The following is a 13,038-nucleotide window of genomic DNA, read 5'->3' as shown; positions in this document are numbered from 1 at the left end:
CCAAAGTTCCACAAATATTAATTAAGCAGATTTCATGTGATCTAGAGCTAATTACAAAAGGTGTGACCTCTATGACAGGAAAAGGATCCGTTGAACACATGTGATAGAAACTAAAATGCTAATGCACTTGATTAAGTGACTATATACAGTAAGGTATGAATAGGGTTTTGAATGATTTATGGCTTTGACAGAAACAATATGTTTTTCACAAGTGAGGCATGTTTATGCCAATTGGTGCCCTAATTCCCACAGTCATGGAAAACCTGGAAATATCAGGGAATTTAAAATTCTGAAAAATATTTTAATGTCATTGAAAAGTCACAGAAATGTATTTGGTGAATAATAATTTTGCTGTTCTCTAAAATATTTAATTGACTAGACATTGCTCTTAGTGCATTCGTAGAACAGGCATATGTGATAAGATCAGTCTGTCTGTCAAGGGGCTTATTGGAGATGTTTGTACAGTACACTAAATTAAATTATTTAAATGTATTCATTTTAAATGATTAATATCAGAAATACTAATGGAAATCAATCTCTTGTAAAATTATTTTTCAAATCCTTTTGAATCATGAATAACTGGAAATGTCATGAAAAAGTAATGTGTATTTATTGGTTTGGGAAACCTGCCACTAAAAATCAGAGAGCAATGGCTGGTTCATAAGAATTGAGTTTACTATAGTGCATCCATATACACTCACTGAGCACTTTATTAGGAACACTATGGTCCTAATAAAGTGCCCGACATGGTCTTCTGCTGTTGTAGCCCATCCGCCGCAAGGTTCGACGTGTTGTGCATTCTGAGATGCTGTTCTGCTTACACAATTGTACGGAGTGGTTGTCTGAATTATCATAGCCTTTCTTTCAGCTCGATCCAGTCTGGCCATTCTCCGTTGACATCTCTCATCAACAAGACATTTCCATCTGCAGAATTGCCACTCACTTTATGTTTTTGGCACTATGCTGAGTAATCTCTAGAGATTATTGTGTGTGAAAATCCCAGAATATCAGCAGTTACAAAAATACTCATACCAGCCCGTCTGGCACCAACAATCATGCCATGGTCAAAATCACTAAGATCACATTTTTCCCCTATTTTGATGGTTGATGTGAATATTAACTGAAGCTCCTTACCCATATATGCATGATTTTATGCAATGCACTGCTGCCACATGATTGGCTGATTAGATAATCACATGAATAAGTAGATGTACAGGTGTTCCTAATAAAGTGATCAGTGAGTGTTTTATTCCTCTTATGTGCAAAAAGTAGACAAAGTAGCATGATGTCCTACTTGTGTAAATACCATTGAGTGCTTTGAAAGGGAGTTTTATGCTAATGTAGAGTTGAATTACAGTGTGGCAAAGACCTTGGCGGTTTAAGCCAACGAGTTTAAGACTTTAAAACTGTCTGCTTCTGCAAACAAATTCTTCTGGATGAAAAAAAGATGAAAAACTAAATTAGCTACATACAGTAAATAGTTTTCCAGGCCATAACGGTACTTTTTAATAGCCATTTCTTTGTGATTGTGGTAGAGCACCACAAGTTTTCATATAATGTGTAGGTTGTTTTCTGAAAAGTCAAAAACCAAGATGAAAAAATTTATTTGGATCAATAAAACTATAGAATGGATTTAAAAGGATAGGAATACAGCCAAAAAGAGCTTATTCCTCATGACAAGGCAATCCAAATTTTCATGGAAACCTATGCACTGCAATAATGACTACGATCGAATGGCTGCTGTATTAGACAACTGCATCCAAAAAGAACACCACAGGGAGCAATGATTCAATCTGACTGAATGAGACTATAAACCTTACCCAGCCAGCCTCAGACAACAGCCTTAGAAAACCGTATACAATGAAGGTAGGAAATAGTAAAATAGTCAATAAGACATTTTAAGCAGTTAACAGAGGTTAAATATATAGGGACTTCTTATGGATGTGTCATGGTTTTTTTGTGGTTTCTGGTTAGATACATCATCGAGTCAGCTTGTGGTGAGTATAGTGGAAATGGGTCCAGAGTGAGCTATCAACAAGGGCAGTGAGTATTTTTAGTAATCCTGTCAGTAGGCTGTTGGGGTGGATGTTTTAATGGGGCATCAGAACTACAGAGTGTAAGTGTTGCCAAATTTTTTCAGCAAATAAATACCTCTTGCTCTAACATGAAAGGACCAAAATGGCAGTCATGTGTCCACTGCTCACATAATGGGCGGTTAGGCATGCTATATTATTTTGGACACTGCAACAAACAAAGACAGAGTGGCTCGCTGGAGGGCTTCTGGTTTTAATAAATGATAAATCACAAATAACAAATAAATTTACATTATGTTAATGTTAAAATATACAGTTTACACACTTTTCAGCAACAATAAAAACATGAAGCTTTCAAATGTGTATTCCCTGAATTGAGCCAAGAGGTCAGTGTGTGACGTTTTGATCTTCTATTGGTCACACGTCTTCTCATCATCCAAATTCGCAGATCAGAGTTCACCAATTAGAACTTTTGTATGCAGCATGAGCTTGCATTTCCGGTCTCCCATGTTCGGAGGTGTTTGAATGTGAAAGAATGGTAGCACGAATTGTAGTGTGACCGCACCTTTAGGCCTGTTTCGGTTTTCCATTGCTCATTCTTGCATAACCCCGAAGCAGGAGTTTGAAAAAAACTTGAAGTGCAAAGAGATCAACGGAGGGGAAATCTTTATCTCTAGCTTAACATTTGTTTATAACGCTGTGACAAGGAGGAGGGCGTTGCCGGGATGTGATGGTGCCTGGCCGGTGCTGAATCAGCTGATCAGGATATAAGGATATAATATTGTCACTAGATCACATGAAACACAGTTTTTAGGTTACCTGACAAAATATAATTTTTATTTTGTTTAACCTAAGTGTCTATATACTTCAAGACATAAAAAATGGATGCAAAATTGTTTGCATGCTCTCACTCCAGTCAGAATGGTGCACTCTCTCCTGGATGCCCTTGCATGAGCTCTGGTGTAATTGTAGGGATGTGGGAAAGGGCGGGTGGACAGCTGTCAGGGGAAGATAAAGAGGGTTTCCTCCAGTGTTGGGGAAAGAGAAGCATCTGATGGAGGATCTCTCTGCAGCAACCCCACTGGCTGAATTACCTGGCCACTTTATAATTGTGTGAGAGGTGCGCTTCCAACAGCTCAGTCATTACTCAAAAAGCAGCCCTGCCTGGTCCAGTGAGGGAACTGCCTGCCTCTTTTTCTCCTATTCCTTCCTTTCTCTTTTCCTGTTCTCCAATTCAGTCCACCTCTGTTCCCTTGTTTTGCCCTTTCTTGGGCTTGGTGGGGAGCTGTGAGCTTAGCCCACTCTTAGAGGGGGAAACCATTACCACTCATCAATCCCCCCTGAATCACCCCACCTCTCCTCAGGGTGCTCTCTATTGTTATGGTGACCCACTAGTAGGTTTTTGCACAATCCAATTTTTTTCTTTTTTATCCTCTTTTTGTCACAATGGGGTCCACTTTACTGCAGTGCAGGTCACATGGCCCCACATATCCTGTACAGTTTATCTATGTGGGTGTGTGTGGGTGTGTTTTGAAGGGCAGGGAGCGTGGAAATGACTGTGATGACTTCATAATTGCTCTGTCTCAAGGCCCTTTATTATTTAGCCCAGAGAATGAGTCTTACCTACTCAGTCATAACAGTACCATATGCATCCACATTTTCATCCCAAACTAAACCATTGCAGCCTTCCTTTGCTCCACATAAAGGCCCTTACTTACATCCAGCCAGGGTAAAAGGCTTGTCAATTAGATAAGATAATCAGCACGCTTCAAGGGCAATTTGCAACGTGGAGAAAAGAAAGAATACATGGTAATTACATGGAAAGCCTGGCAGTGTGAGTCTGTGGAAGAGCCTATAATTTTCTCTTTAGAGGCTTTTTACAAGGGCCATTTGCTCTAATGCTGTTTTAACTGATGACTCCAAAAGTTAATCTAATTAAGGAGCCGAGGATTCAGGTCTGTGATTTCTTTTTTTTCAGTTTGGATGGCCTTTTTTACCTTCATGGATATAATGGTGTTCAGTAACAATTTACTGATTGTATACATTAACGTCTAGGTTAGGGATGTAACCTCCTTTCCCAGATGGAAAGGGGTCTCTCTTGAGAGCCTTTAGAGTGGTGGTGGTGTAGTGGGCTAAAGCACATGACGGTTAATCAGAAGAGCGCGGGTTCAATCCCCACAGCCACCACCATTGTGTCCTTGAGCAAGGCACTCAACTCCAGGTTGCTCCGGGGGGATTGTCCCTGTAATAAGTGCACTGTAAGTCGCTTTGGATAAAAGCGTCTGCCAAATGCATAAATGTAAATGTAAATGTTTTGCATCTATGAGAAAAGGCCAATGTTTCATTCAGGATTTTTCTGAGGAGCCGACAATGAGGTTCGGCCGCAACAGTGGCTCGGTTCAGCGACGTGGCCGGGAGGACACAACGTCTCGTTCCCTCCATCAGGGAACGGAGCTTACATCCGTAACCTAGACGTCAGCCGTCTGTCGTTCACTTCAACGTTGTGTTGAAGAAGTGACACTAGGGGTCCAATTTAAATCACGCCACGCGCTGAGCCGTGTACGTGTACTGCTGACACAGGAATGGGCAGGTATTTTACGTGCCAAAGCGACCAACTGTGCCAGGCTGCACGTACCCTTCCCCAACGCCCCATAAAATCGTCAAAGCCTTCTGGTTCTTTACACCTGACAGGGGGGAACAAGGCGATGTGCCAAGCATGGGAGCAGACTGCGCCAGCCGTGCCTTTTCTCTCTCTATGTTTCTCGCATAGAGTTAAAGCGGCTGGTGCCATCTTAACGCTATCATACGCACTCGGGGAAGGCGAGCTTTCCTGATCTTTCCTTTTCCTGCTCCCTATACTGCATTTATTTATCTTGGTTAATATTAATTTCTACATATACTAACACATATTTAACAATGGACATGATCATTTTCAGCACAACTGCATAATTGCGAGTGCAATTTTGCTTTTATGCAACTGTTCTGTAAACAATATGTTTATATAGAGTAATTTACATTTTTGACATTCTAGTCTAATTAAATTCAATACTACAACTAATGTTGCATAATAAAAATAAAAACATGCTTTTTGTATTATTTCTTTGTGAAAACACTTTATTTTATTATATGCAAGAACTGTTTGTCTCTCCCTTCTTAGTCTGTTCTCTCTTTCAGTGTTATCTTCATAAATATGTACTTGTCACTGATTTGTTTGTATCTCTGGTGTCAAAGTTATGGAAGTATCATGTTCACATGCCACTGAAATATGATATGATATGTGCCACTGATATATACGTGTGTGTGTTTCTGCATTCACAGAGGGAGGAACGTGCGAGGTCATCGCAGCACACAGATGTTGCAACAAGAACCGAATTGAGGAGCGCTCCCAAACAGTCAAGTGCTCGTGTTTACCGGGAAAAGTGGCCGGCACGACACGGAACAAACCCTCCTGTGTAGACGGTAGGAATCTAGATCTGACTTGCAGTACACATGGTTAACTACATCCATCATTCGAACACCTTTAAATTCTGTGTCAATATGAACAAAATTATCTTATGATGTCATTTTTTTTTTATTGGCTGTAGTAAAATTGATTGTGAACAAAAACATAAAATCTTTCTTCCACAATAGGTGCACACATATTTGTGCGTAAAACCTGTGTACAAACATTTTCACACGGAAATAATATACAATCAATTATTTTCTCGCTCTCTCTCTCTCTCTCTCTCTCTCTCTCTCTCTCTCTCTCTCTCTCTCTCTCTCTCTCTCTCTCTCTCTCTCTCTCTTTCTCTCTCTCTCTCTCTTCTTTAGTTTTTTCTACCCATGTTTGGATAAAATCTAAAACCAACTCAAACCTCTCACAGGATGTGCTCTGTCTGCGCAATTTAAAATGTTTGTCTATGTAGTATATACATGTGTCAGAATGACGCTTTTAGAGAGTCGTTTGTTGCATTGCGTTTAGCGTCTTGTGCCATAAACACGCATTTTAAGGCATTGTGTTAAGTAGATTGAAAATATGTTAAACGTTTCTCAAGATCCCTGGATTCTATTGCGCTCTGTCCAACTTTCTATAATTGTAAAAGTGAATTATCTTTAAAAGACTCCGCTCCTTATTCAATTGGTGCTGTCTGTTGTCGTCAGTTTGACAAGGCCTGTACAGCCCAAGGAGTTCTAGGCTTCATGTGTATCTGTCTGCATCCTGCAAGACGTCAAGTAACACACACTACAGAACATGCCCACTCCAAGAAACCCAGAAACCCTGCTGTGAACAGCCTTTATTCTAAATTCTCTGTTTATCTGTTGAGGTAAACTGGTAGTTTGATATGAAAAATTGGGAAATGAGTATGTTGGTGCTGAAACTCTGGTATGATATATGATCTGGTATATCAGCTAAACTCAACTCCTTTGACATTGACCAAGCCTCAATCCCCAGTTGGTCTTGTTTAAGCTGAAAGAAATCTGTGGGCCAAAGGCACTGAACCGTTTGCCATGAGGAAGCCCAGAGGAGGCACGATGAAGCCCCGGAAGTGATAGTGGGAAAGCAACTGGCCCTGGCATGCACTAGCACGCATTAGCTTCAGCTATCACCTTGATGTTATAAAAGGGACTTTTGATTTTATTTTCTCCTAAAACACTAAACAGCAACAAAAACTACCACATTACTTTCCTGTATTTATGCTCAGGTCAAGCCTCGACCCTCAAGCCCTCTGCCCAGAACAGTGAGCCACAAACATCTACACTATCCTCTAAGCAGGATTTAAAGTTTTATATTTATTTGTTACTCAAAAAAACATTTTGCTGTCTTAATGGTATGTGCCTAAGTTGAAAATTATTTCCTATATTAACACAATATCACTATAACCGCTCTGGAGGCCTTTTAACAAAAATGTGGTGGAAAAAGAAATAATAGCAGGTTTTTTCTTTTTTTTTTCTTTTTTCTTAAGGTGGCGAAGAAGCCTTTTAAATCGCAACTTGGCTCCCTTGTCACTTTTGTTTTATTTTTGGAATTTCAATGTTTTTTCATAGGTTGCTCCATCAATATAAATTTTTATTTTTTTATTTTGATCAGTCTAAATAGATAAAAAAGATAACATTTTCCTTAAGGTGTGCCTTTGGCCCTGTTGTATACTACTTTATATTTGTTTGAGTCACGATTAGAGTTTAATCTTTAAGCCTTAGGCTCAAACCATTCAACATTTCAAAATGGTAGATTTAAAGCCACTTACTCACACTAGAACACACACCTTCAATTGCTACAATAAATTAGTATTGCACTAGAGTTCCAACTGCATTTCACCAGGAGAATACAAAACAGTTCAACTCTGAAAGGTCACATTTTTATATACTTCATCACTTTGTCTTTTCCTCTGAAGTCTTTTTCAGAAGCTGGTGATTTCTCTCTTTTTGTTACTCTTTTTTTATCATGGTGATTTCACCTACCCAGTTCCACAAAAAAAATCGCACTGAATGCCAAACTATGGGTGGTACGTTACACTAGCGTCTGTCTCTTTGCAGCATACTGATGCGATCTGTGTAACAGCAGAAAGCAAGATTTACACTTCATGCCTCTGCACATGTGTCCTGCGGGGAGGGCCACATCTCACACATCTGCTAGTGTATCAATCAAGCCAGGCAGCTTGTTATATGGGCAGGTGAGATAAAGAATGAAGTTGACAGACCACTGGGCATTCATATGTGAAGGTTTGACTGTCTGGATGTGGTTGCCATCTACATATGGTTGTACAAATGAGTCACTGTGGTATAAATACTTGTGCTCTTTGTCTAGTGTAAGTTGAATTTGGATTGCCACATGTGAGGGTGTAGTTCAGACTAAGGTTGTCATGATATCTTCATCTTTTTTAATAAAACGAATATATATCATCAATATAGAAACAGCAATGACGCAAAACACTGGTTCACCTAGCTACTGTGTCACTGAAGTTTGTGAGTGCAGATAAGTGTGGGCGTGTGTGTATGATGTCAGCTATTTTTATAAACACACATGCAATTATTCATCATATTAATGGATATAAACAGCTGCAGAATGTTTGTATGTGCATGTGTGCTTATTTAGGAAGCCATACTCTGTTTCTTATCAAGACAATGAAGTGATTATACAGGTGTGGAGAAAAGTTCCTGTGGCTCATCTGTGATCTGGATATACACTCATCTTCTGCTTGATAATAATACTGTCTTTATGAGTAACGACACTGTTGGCTGAGCCTGACAGAGACCTGAGGGAGGACCTGCGGGAACAGTCTCAAACACACTGCTGCTGTCACACACGAGTGCGCTTATGCACATAGTCACACACCCCACACACATACAGCAGACACATTGTGTCACCAACTTTCTCTATCTATTACGCACACACTCACACAACTTGTGTCGCCCTACTAAAATCTGTCAGTGTGTGTGCACTGGGTTATCATCCTTCACATGTGCAAAGACAGTGGCTAAATTTGGAGAACCATCACCTTCCTGTCACTTCACTTTTTAGAAGTCGTTTAGACAAAGTTATTAATGCATTCACAAAATGTCTGCTCCTGTCACCACCTGAAGGGTATACAAACAAAAATTACAAAGTTCTCTGCTTGAAAAGCTCTTTATACATATATTATTAGGGCCCAAGCCTTGAAAAGGCAAGGCCCTATTGTTTTCGTTAGAATATTATTTTTCTTACGACTATTGGGGCACTTTTGGGGCTCTTAACGTGCTCGAAAACTCTTGAAACTTTGCACACGGGTCAGAACCCGCGGCCATTAGGGTCGGGCTGAATCTGGTACCGGGGTGTGGCAGGGAGGCTCGACAGCGCCCCCTGGAACGGGGTCCGAAAACTTGGTCCATAAATCAAACAAGCTTGCATGTAATAATATGAAACTCGGTACACATATAGATCTCATCCTTTCATATATCCTTCATACTTTTACTTTTTACCCCAGCCCAACAGGAAATCGTCTATTTAGGGTTGTTTGGAAAACGCATGCAATGGAATTTGAAATACTCCTCCTAGATAATTCCACCAATCACCACGAAACTCGGTCAGCATGAAGTCAAGATATTGAGGATGAAAAATTGCCGGCGGATTTTTGATATCTCGAACGGTTTGGCCGTGGCGAGGAAACGAAATTATGGCGCGAAAAGTGAAACAGGAAGTGTGTTATAACTTCTGCATACATTAATTGATCTCCATGAAACTTCAGCAGTGGGTTCGCTGTAAGAGGCCGATCGCATGGATGTGACTATTGTGAGTCAAAGTTATAGCGCCACCAACTGGCAGAAGGAAGTGTGTCACTTTCAAAATGCTTTGAAATCACCCTCTTATTTTTACCCGATTTACTTAAAACTTTAGGTGTATAATGTAAACACACGGCAGATGTAGACATGTTAAAGGATTATTGATATCTTAGATACTGTTGCCGCGGCAACTCTTCAAACTTGAATATTCTTTTTTGATGCTTTTGAGACTCTTAGCATACTTCAAATTGCATGAAACTCGACAGACACATCACATTTATTAGCCAGTAGACATGTGCAAAGTTTCAGAAACGGGCGTGGTGCAGGGGCTCAGTAGCGCCACCTTTTGACAAAAGTGGGGGGGTTGCTTTACACTTTGACCCACAGTCACAAAACTCAGTATTAGCCGGACAACTTTCTAATTTACAGTCATTAGCTCAGACCAACAGAAAGTCAGATATTTTGGTTTGAATGTGGATGTTTTGGAATTTTGCTCTCTCTGTCTCTCTCTGACAGACAGAGTTTCCCCTGCCATTCTTTGTGTGTGTGTGGAGGGGAGGGGGAGGGAGACGGACAACTTTCCAATTTACAGTCATTAGCTCAGACCAACAGAAAGTCAGATATTTTGGTTTGAATGTGGAACACATTGCAAATGAATCTTTGAAGCTCCAAAAAGCACATAAAGGGTGCATAAAAGCAAGGAAGTGTGTTATAACTTTTGCGTACATTAACTGATCTCGATGAAACTTCAGCAGTGCGTAAATTATAATTACATTAATAAACCTGTACAGAGACCTCCGGATAAATACTGGCCTTCTGGATTAACACGTTTAAGTGCTGCAAACAATACTGACCTATGACATCCTATGACATTAAAAATTATTCTACATTTGAATTACCTCATAGATGTGACTATTGTGGTTCACGGTCATAGGCCCTGTCCCAAATGGCACACTTCATATGAATTTTCAGTCTTGTGTACTTATTTCATGTCTCCATTAACTCCATGTGACCGTAGGGTGTCATTTTTCATTTTAGGTATCAGAAGGGTGCTCGCGCATACTTTGTGGTTGATATGTGCCCTCGATGTGCACTTTTGCAGAGCCCACACTGATGCAAGCTCTACAGCACACATCTTCTCGATGGTCAAAGCGAGGTTACGTTATTGCCCATCATGCACAGCGACCCTAAATGCACGGGGGTGGCGGTGCCACCAGCAACCCTAAAGGCACGGGGGTGGTGGTGCCACCGGCTTGGGCCCGCCATCGCTGCTTGCAGCTATATTTTATTCTTATCTTCTTATCCACCTTTTTCCTGAACATGGAAGATTCATACCAAAAGTCTGGTTTCATTTTCCAGTCTACAGTGTTTTCTCTCACTGCTGCATATTTTCCTAACAGCTATTTTGATGTTTAGTGTATTTAATTTCTATAAATCGCCACGAAATAGGCATATGGCTCCACAGTGCCAATACGAGTCCCGATACTAATCTTTTGACAGTGCCTCTTGTCAAAGTAGGTAGGAGTAGGTAGAAGACATGAAGCTATGGACTGCAGTTAAAGGGATAGTTCACCAGAAAATAAAAATTCTGTAATCATTTACTCACCCCAATATCATTATGTATATGACTTTCTTTCTTCTGCTGAACACAAACGAAGATTTTTAGAAGAATATCTCAGCTCTGTAGGTCCATACATTGCAAGTGAATGTTTGCCATAACTTTGAAGGTTAAGGCAAAATTAATTGTTCCAGGCCTGGATGCTGATTGGTCAATACAGTGTTCTAGCCATGCCAAAATACAAAAAATAGAAACAGTTATGATACAATCCAACTGTTCACAAAAAAATCTCACCATCTCAAATGTTACCAGTCCTGCTCGACCCACTCTGAGCGGGATTCAAACCGGCGTCTCCAGCATGGGAGGCGAGCACTCTTACAAGGAAGCTAAAGGCTACAGCCTCTAGCTTCAGTTGCTAGTGTGCTAAGACCAGGGAGTGAGGTTTACACACTGGCTGGTTGACTGGCTTATGTTACATTAACAGAGGCACAGTTAATGGGAGTGGGCTGACAGATTATTAGCTTTGACAAGGAGAACTACGTCCCAGTTATGTCAGGCCCAACAAGACTCTAAAAAAGTCTTTCTATAAAATATTTTTTAACATGTTAAATGCTGGGCTTTTTACCAAATACACACATACGGCACTGTTCACACACACAGAGAGAGATTAAATTACCCATCTTTTTACACAATTTCTTGCAGCAAAAAGTACAGAAAAACACTCAAAAATGTGCTCAAGCCAAGATGAGCAAAGGAAATACAAAACCTGCAACATAAATGCCTGTGCTAAAAACCTTTTGAAATACTATATGTATGTGACGAGGAGGAAGGTGTGGCCGGACCGTGATGAGGCATGCCTGGCGCTGAGTTGCCTAATCAGAGAGAGATAAGGAGGAACTGGGACGCCAGTTTGAGAGAGAGAGATAGAGAGAGCGAGAGAGAGAGAGAAAGAGAAAGAGAGAGAGACGCTCTTGTTGTGTGTGCGAGCTTCTTTGTTTTGTTTGCTGCAAAGCACTTTTATGTTATGTTTGAGTTATTTTCTGTCATTAAAGTTTACGTTGCTGTTTAGCCATTTCCCGCCTCCTCTTTTCCCTTAAGTAGAAACCTTGTCCATTACAATATATTTTAAAATAAAACAGATAAAGAAGAATAAAAAAATATATTAATTATTCAGCCCTTAAGGGGCAAGACTAAAGTTACCTCTGAAAATTAATTAATTGCTATTTTCCAACAAATTAGGGTCCAAAAATAAGCTACAACACTTTTGATTCAGTAGCATATGTATCATGTGATGCATAAATAAATACATAACTGGTAGTTTGATTAAATCCAAGCAATGCAAAATTGAGAGCTGCGAAACGTCTTCATGGGCGAGTTGATACCTTGAAGATCGATTGCAAACAGCAAGTAGACTGTTGTGTTAAAGCTTGTCAAATTTGCCAAACAACAGTGTTATGCTACAGTATATTAAAAATGTTGTTTTATTTATGCCGACATCACTTGCGCACATTGGATAAGCCAGTAAGACAGCCGGTAAAGTTTACATGCAAAGTGAAACTGGGGGAAGAGAAAAAAAATACATTTGATGATTGGTTTTTGCTCAAACGGTTTACCGCTAAATAATATTGGATTATGTACGTATATCGTAAAGCCAGAGGTCAGGTAGCTCTCAAGGCTTTTTTTTACTAACTAATATTGAAAGGAATCTTTAGCTTGATCACTGGGGGCTTTAAGACTATAAGGCATGATTTTCTATAGAGCTGCTTTGAAATGATTGTGAAAAGTCTATTCTAAAATCAATTTTAGAAAATCTACGTTTAGCATTAGCCAGCACTTATTTGACACAGTAAATTAGATTTTATGTCAGATTTACAATATTGTCTTATTTATGTTTTACCTGTCTGCCACAATAATGAAATGCAATCAGTTGACAGCCCTAATTATTATAAAACATGATTATGATTTAGGAGTCTAGTGGTGAAGTATCATTGAACTTTTGATGGGAGCCAGTTCATATCCAGACCTAGCACACAATTTTACAAAGAAAGCAAAATTTAATCTAACCTTTCACAATGCACATTTATCGTTTGGAGAAGAGGACATTTAGCTAGATATTCCATTATCAAATATGCTATTTTTATTTGGATGTTACACATAAAATCAAACATGAGAGGGGCCATGTGTCCCTTCAGATTGAATAGGCATGACACT

The 13,038-nt window shown here is 39.7% G+C and overlaps 1 protein-coding gene across 3 annotated transcripts in view; it reads left to right on the top strand.

The window, feature by feature from the left end:
* LOC127625670 (chemokine-like protein TAFA-1) overlaps positions 1 to 13,038 on the top strand; it is a 263,352-nt gene that overhangs the window by 215,346 nt on the left and 34,968 nt on the right. For all 3 annotated transcript variants that reach the window (XR_007968329.1, XR_007968330.1, XM_052100996.1), the window contains exon 3: positions 5,352 to 5,492. Coding sequence is in view for 1 of the 3 variants with exons in the window: in XM_052100996.1 (XP_051956956.1) it covers positions 5,352 to 5,492 (141 nt within the window). In the remaining 2 variants the exon portion in view is untranslated. The remainder of the gene's footprint in view (positions 1 to 5,351; positions 5,493 to 13,038) is intronic.

The sequence above is a fragment of the Xyrauchen texanus genome, chromosome 32, assembly GCF_025860055.1.
Source record: "Xyrauchen texanus isolate HMW12.3.18 chromosome 32, RBS_HiC_50CHRs, whole genome shotgun sequence".
NCBI lineage: Eukaryota > Metazoa > Chordata > Actinopteri > Cypriniformes > Catostomidae > Xyrauchen > Xyrauchen texanus.
This window is presented reverse-complemented; position numbering and strand designations above follow the sequence as displayed.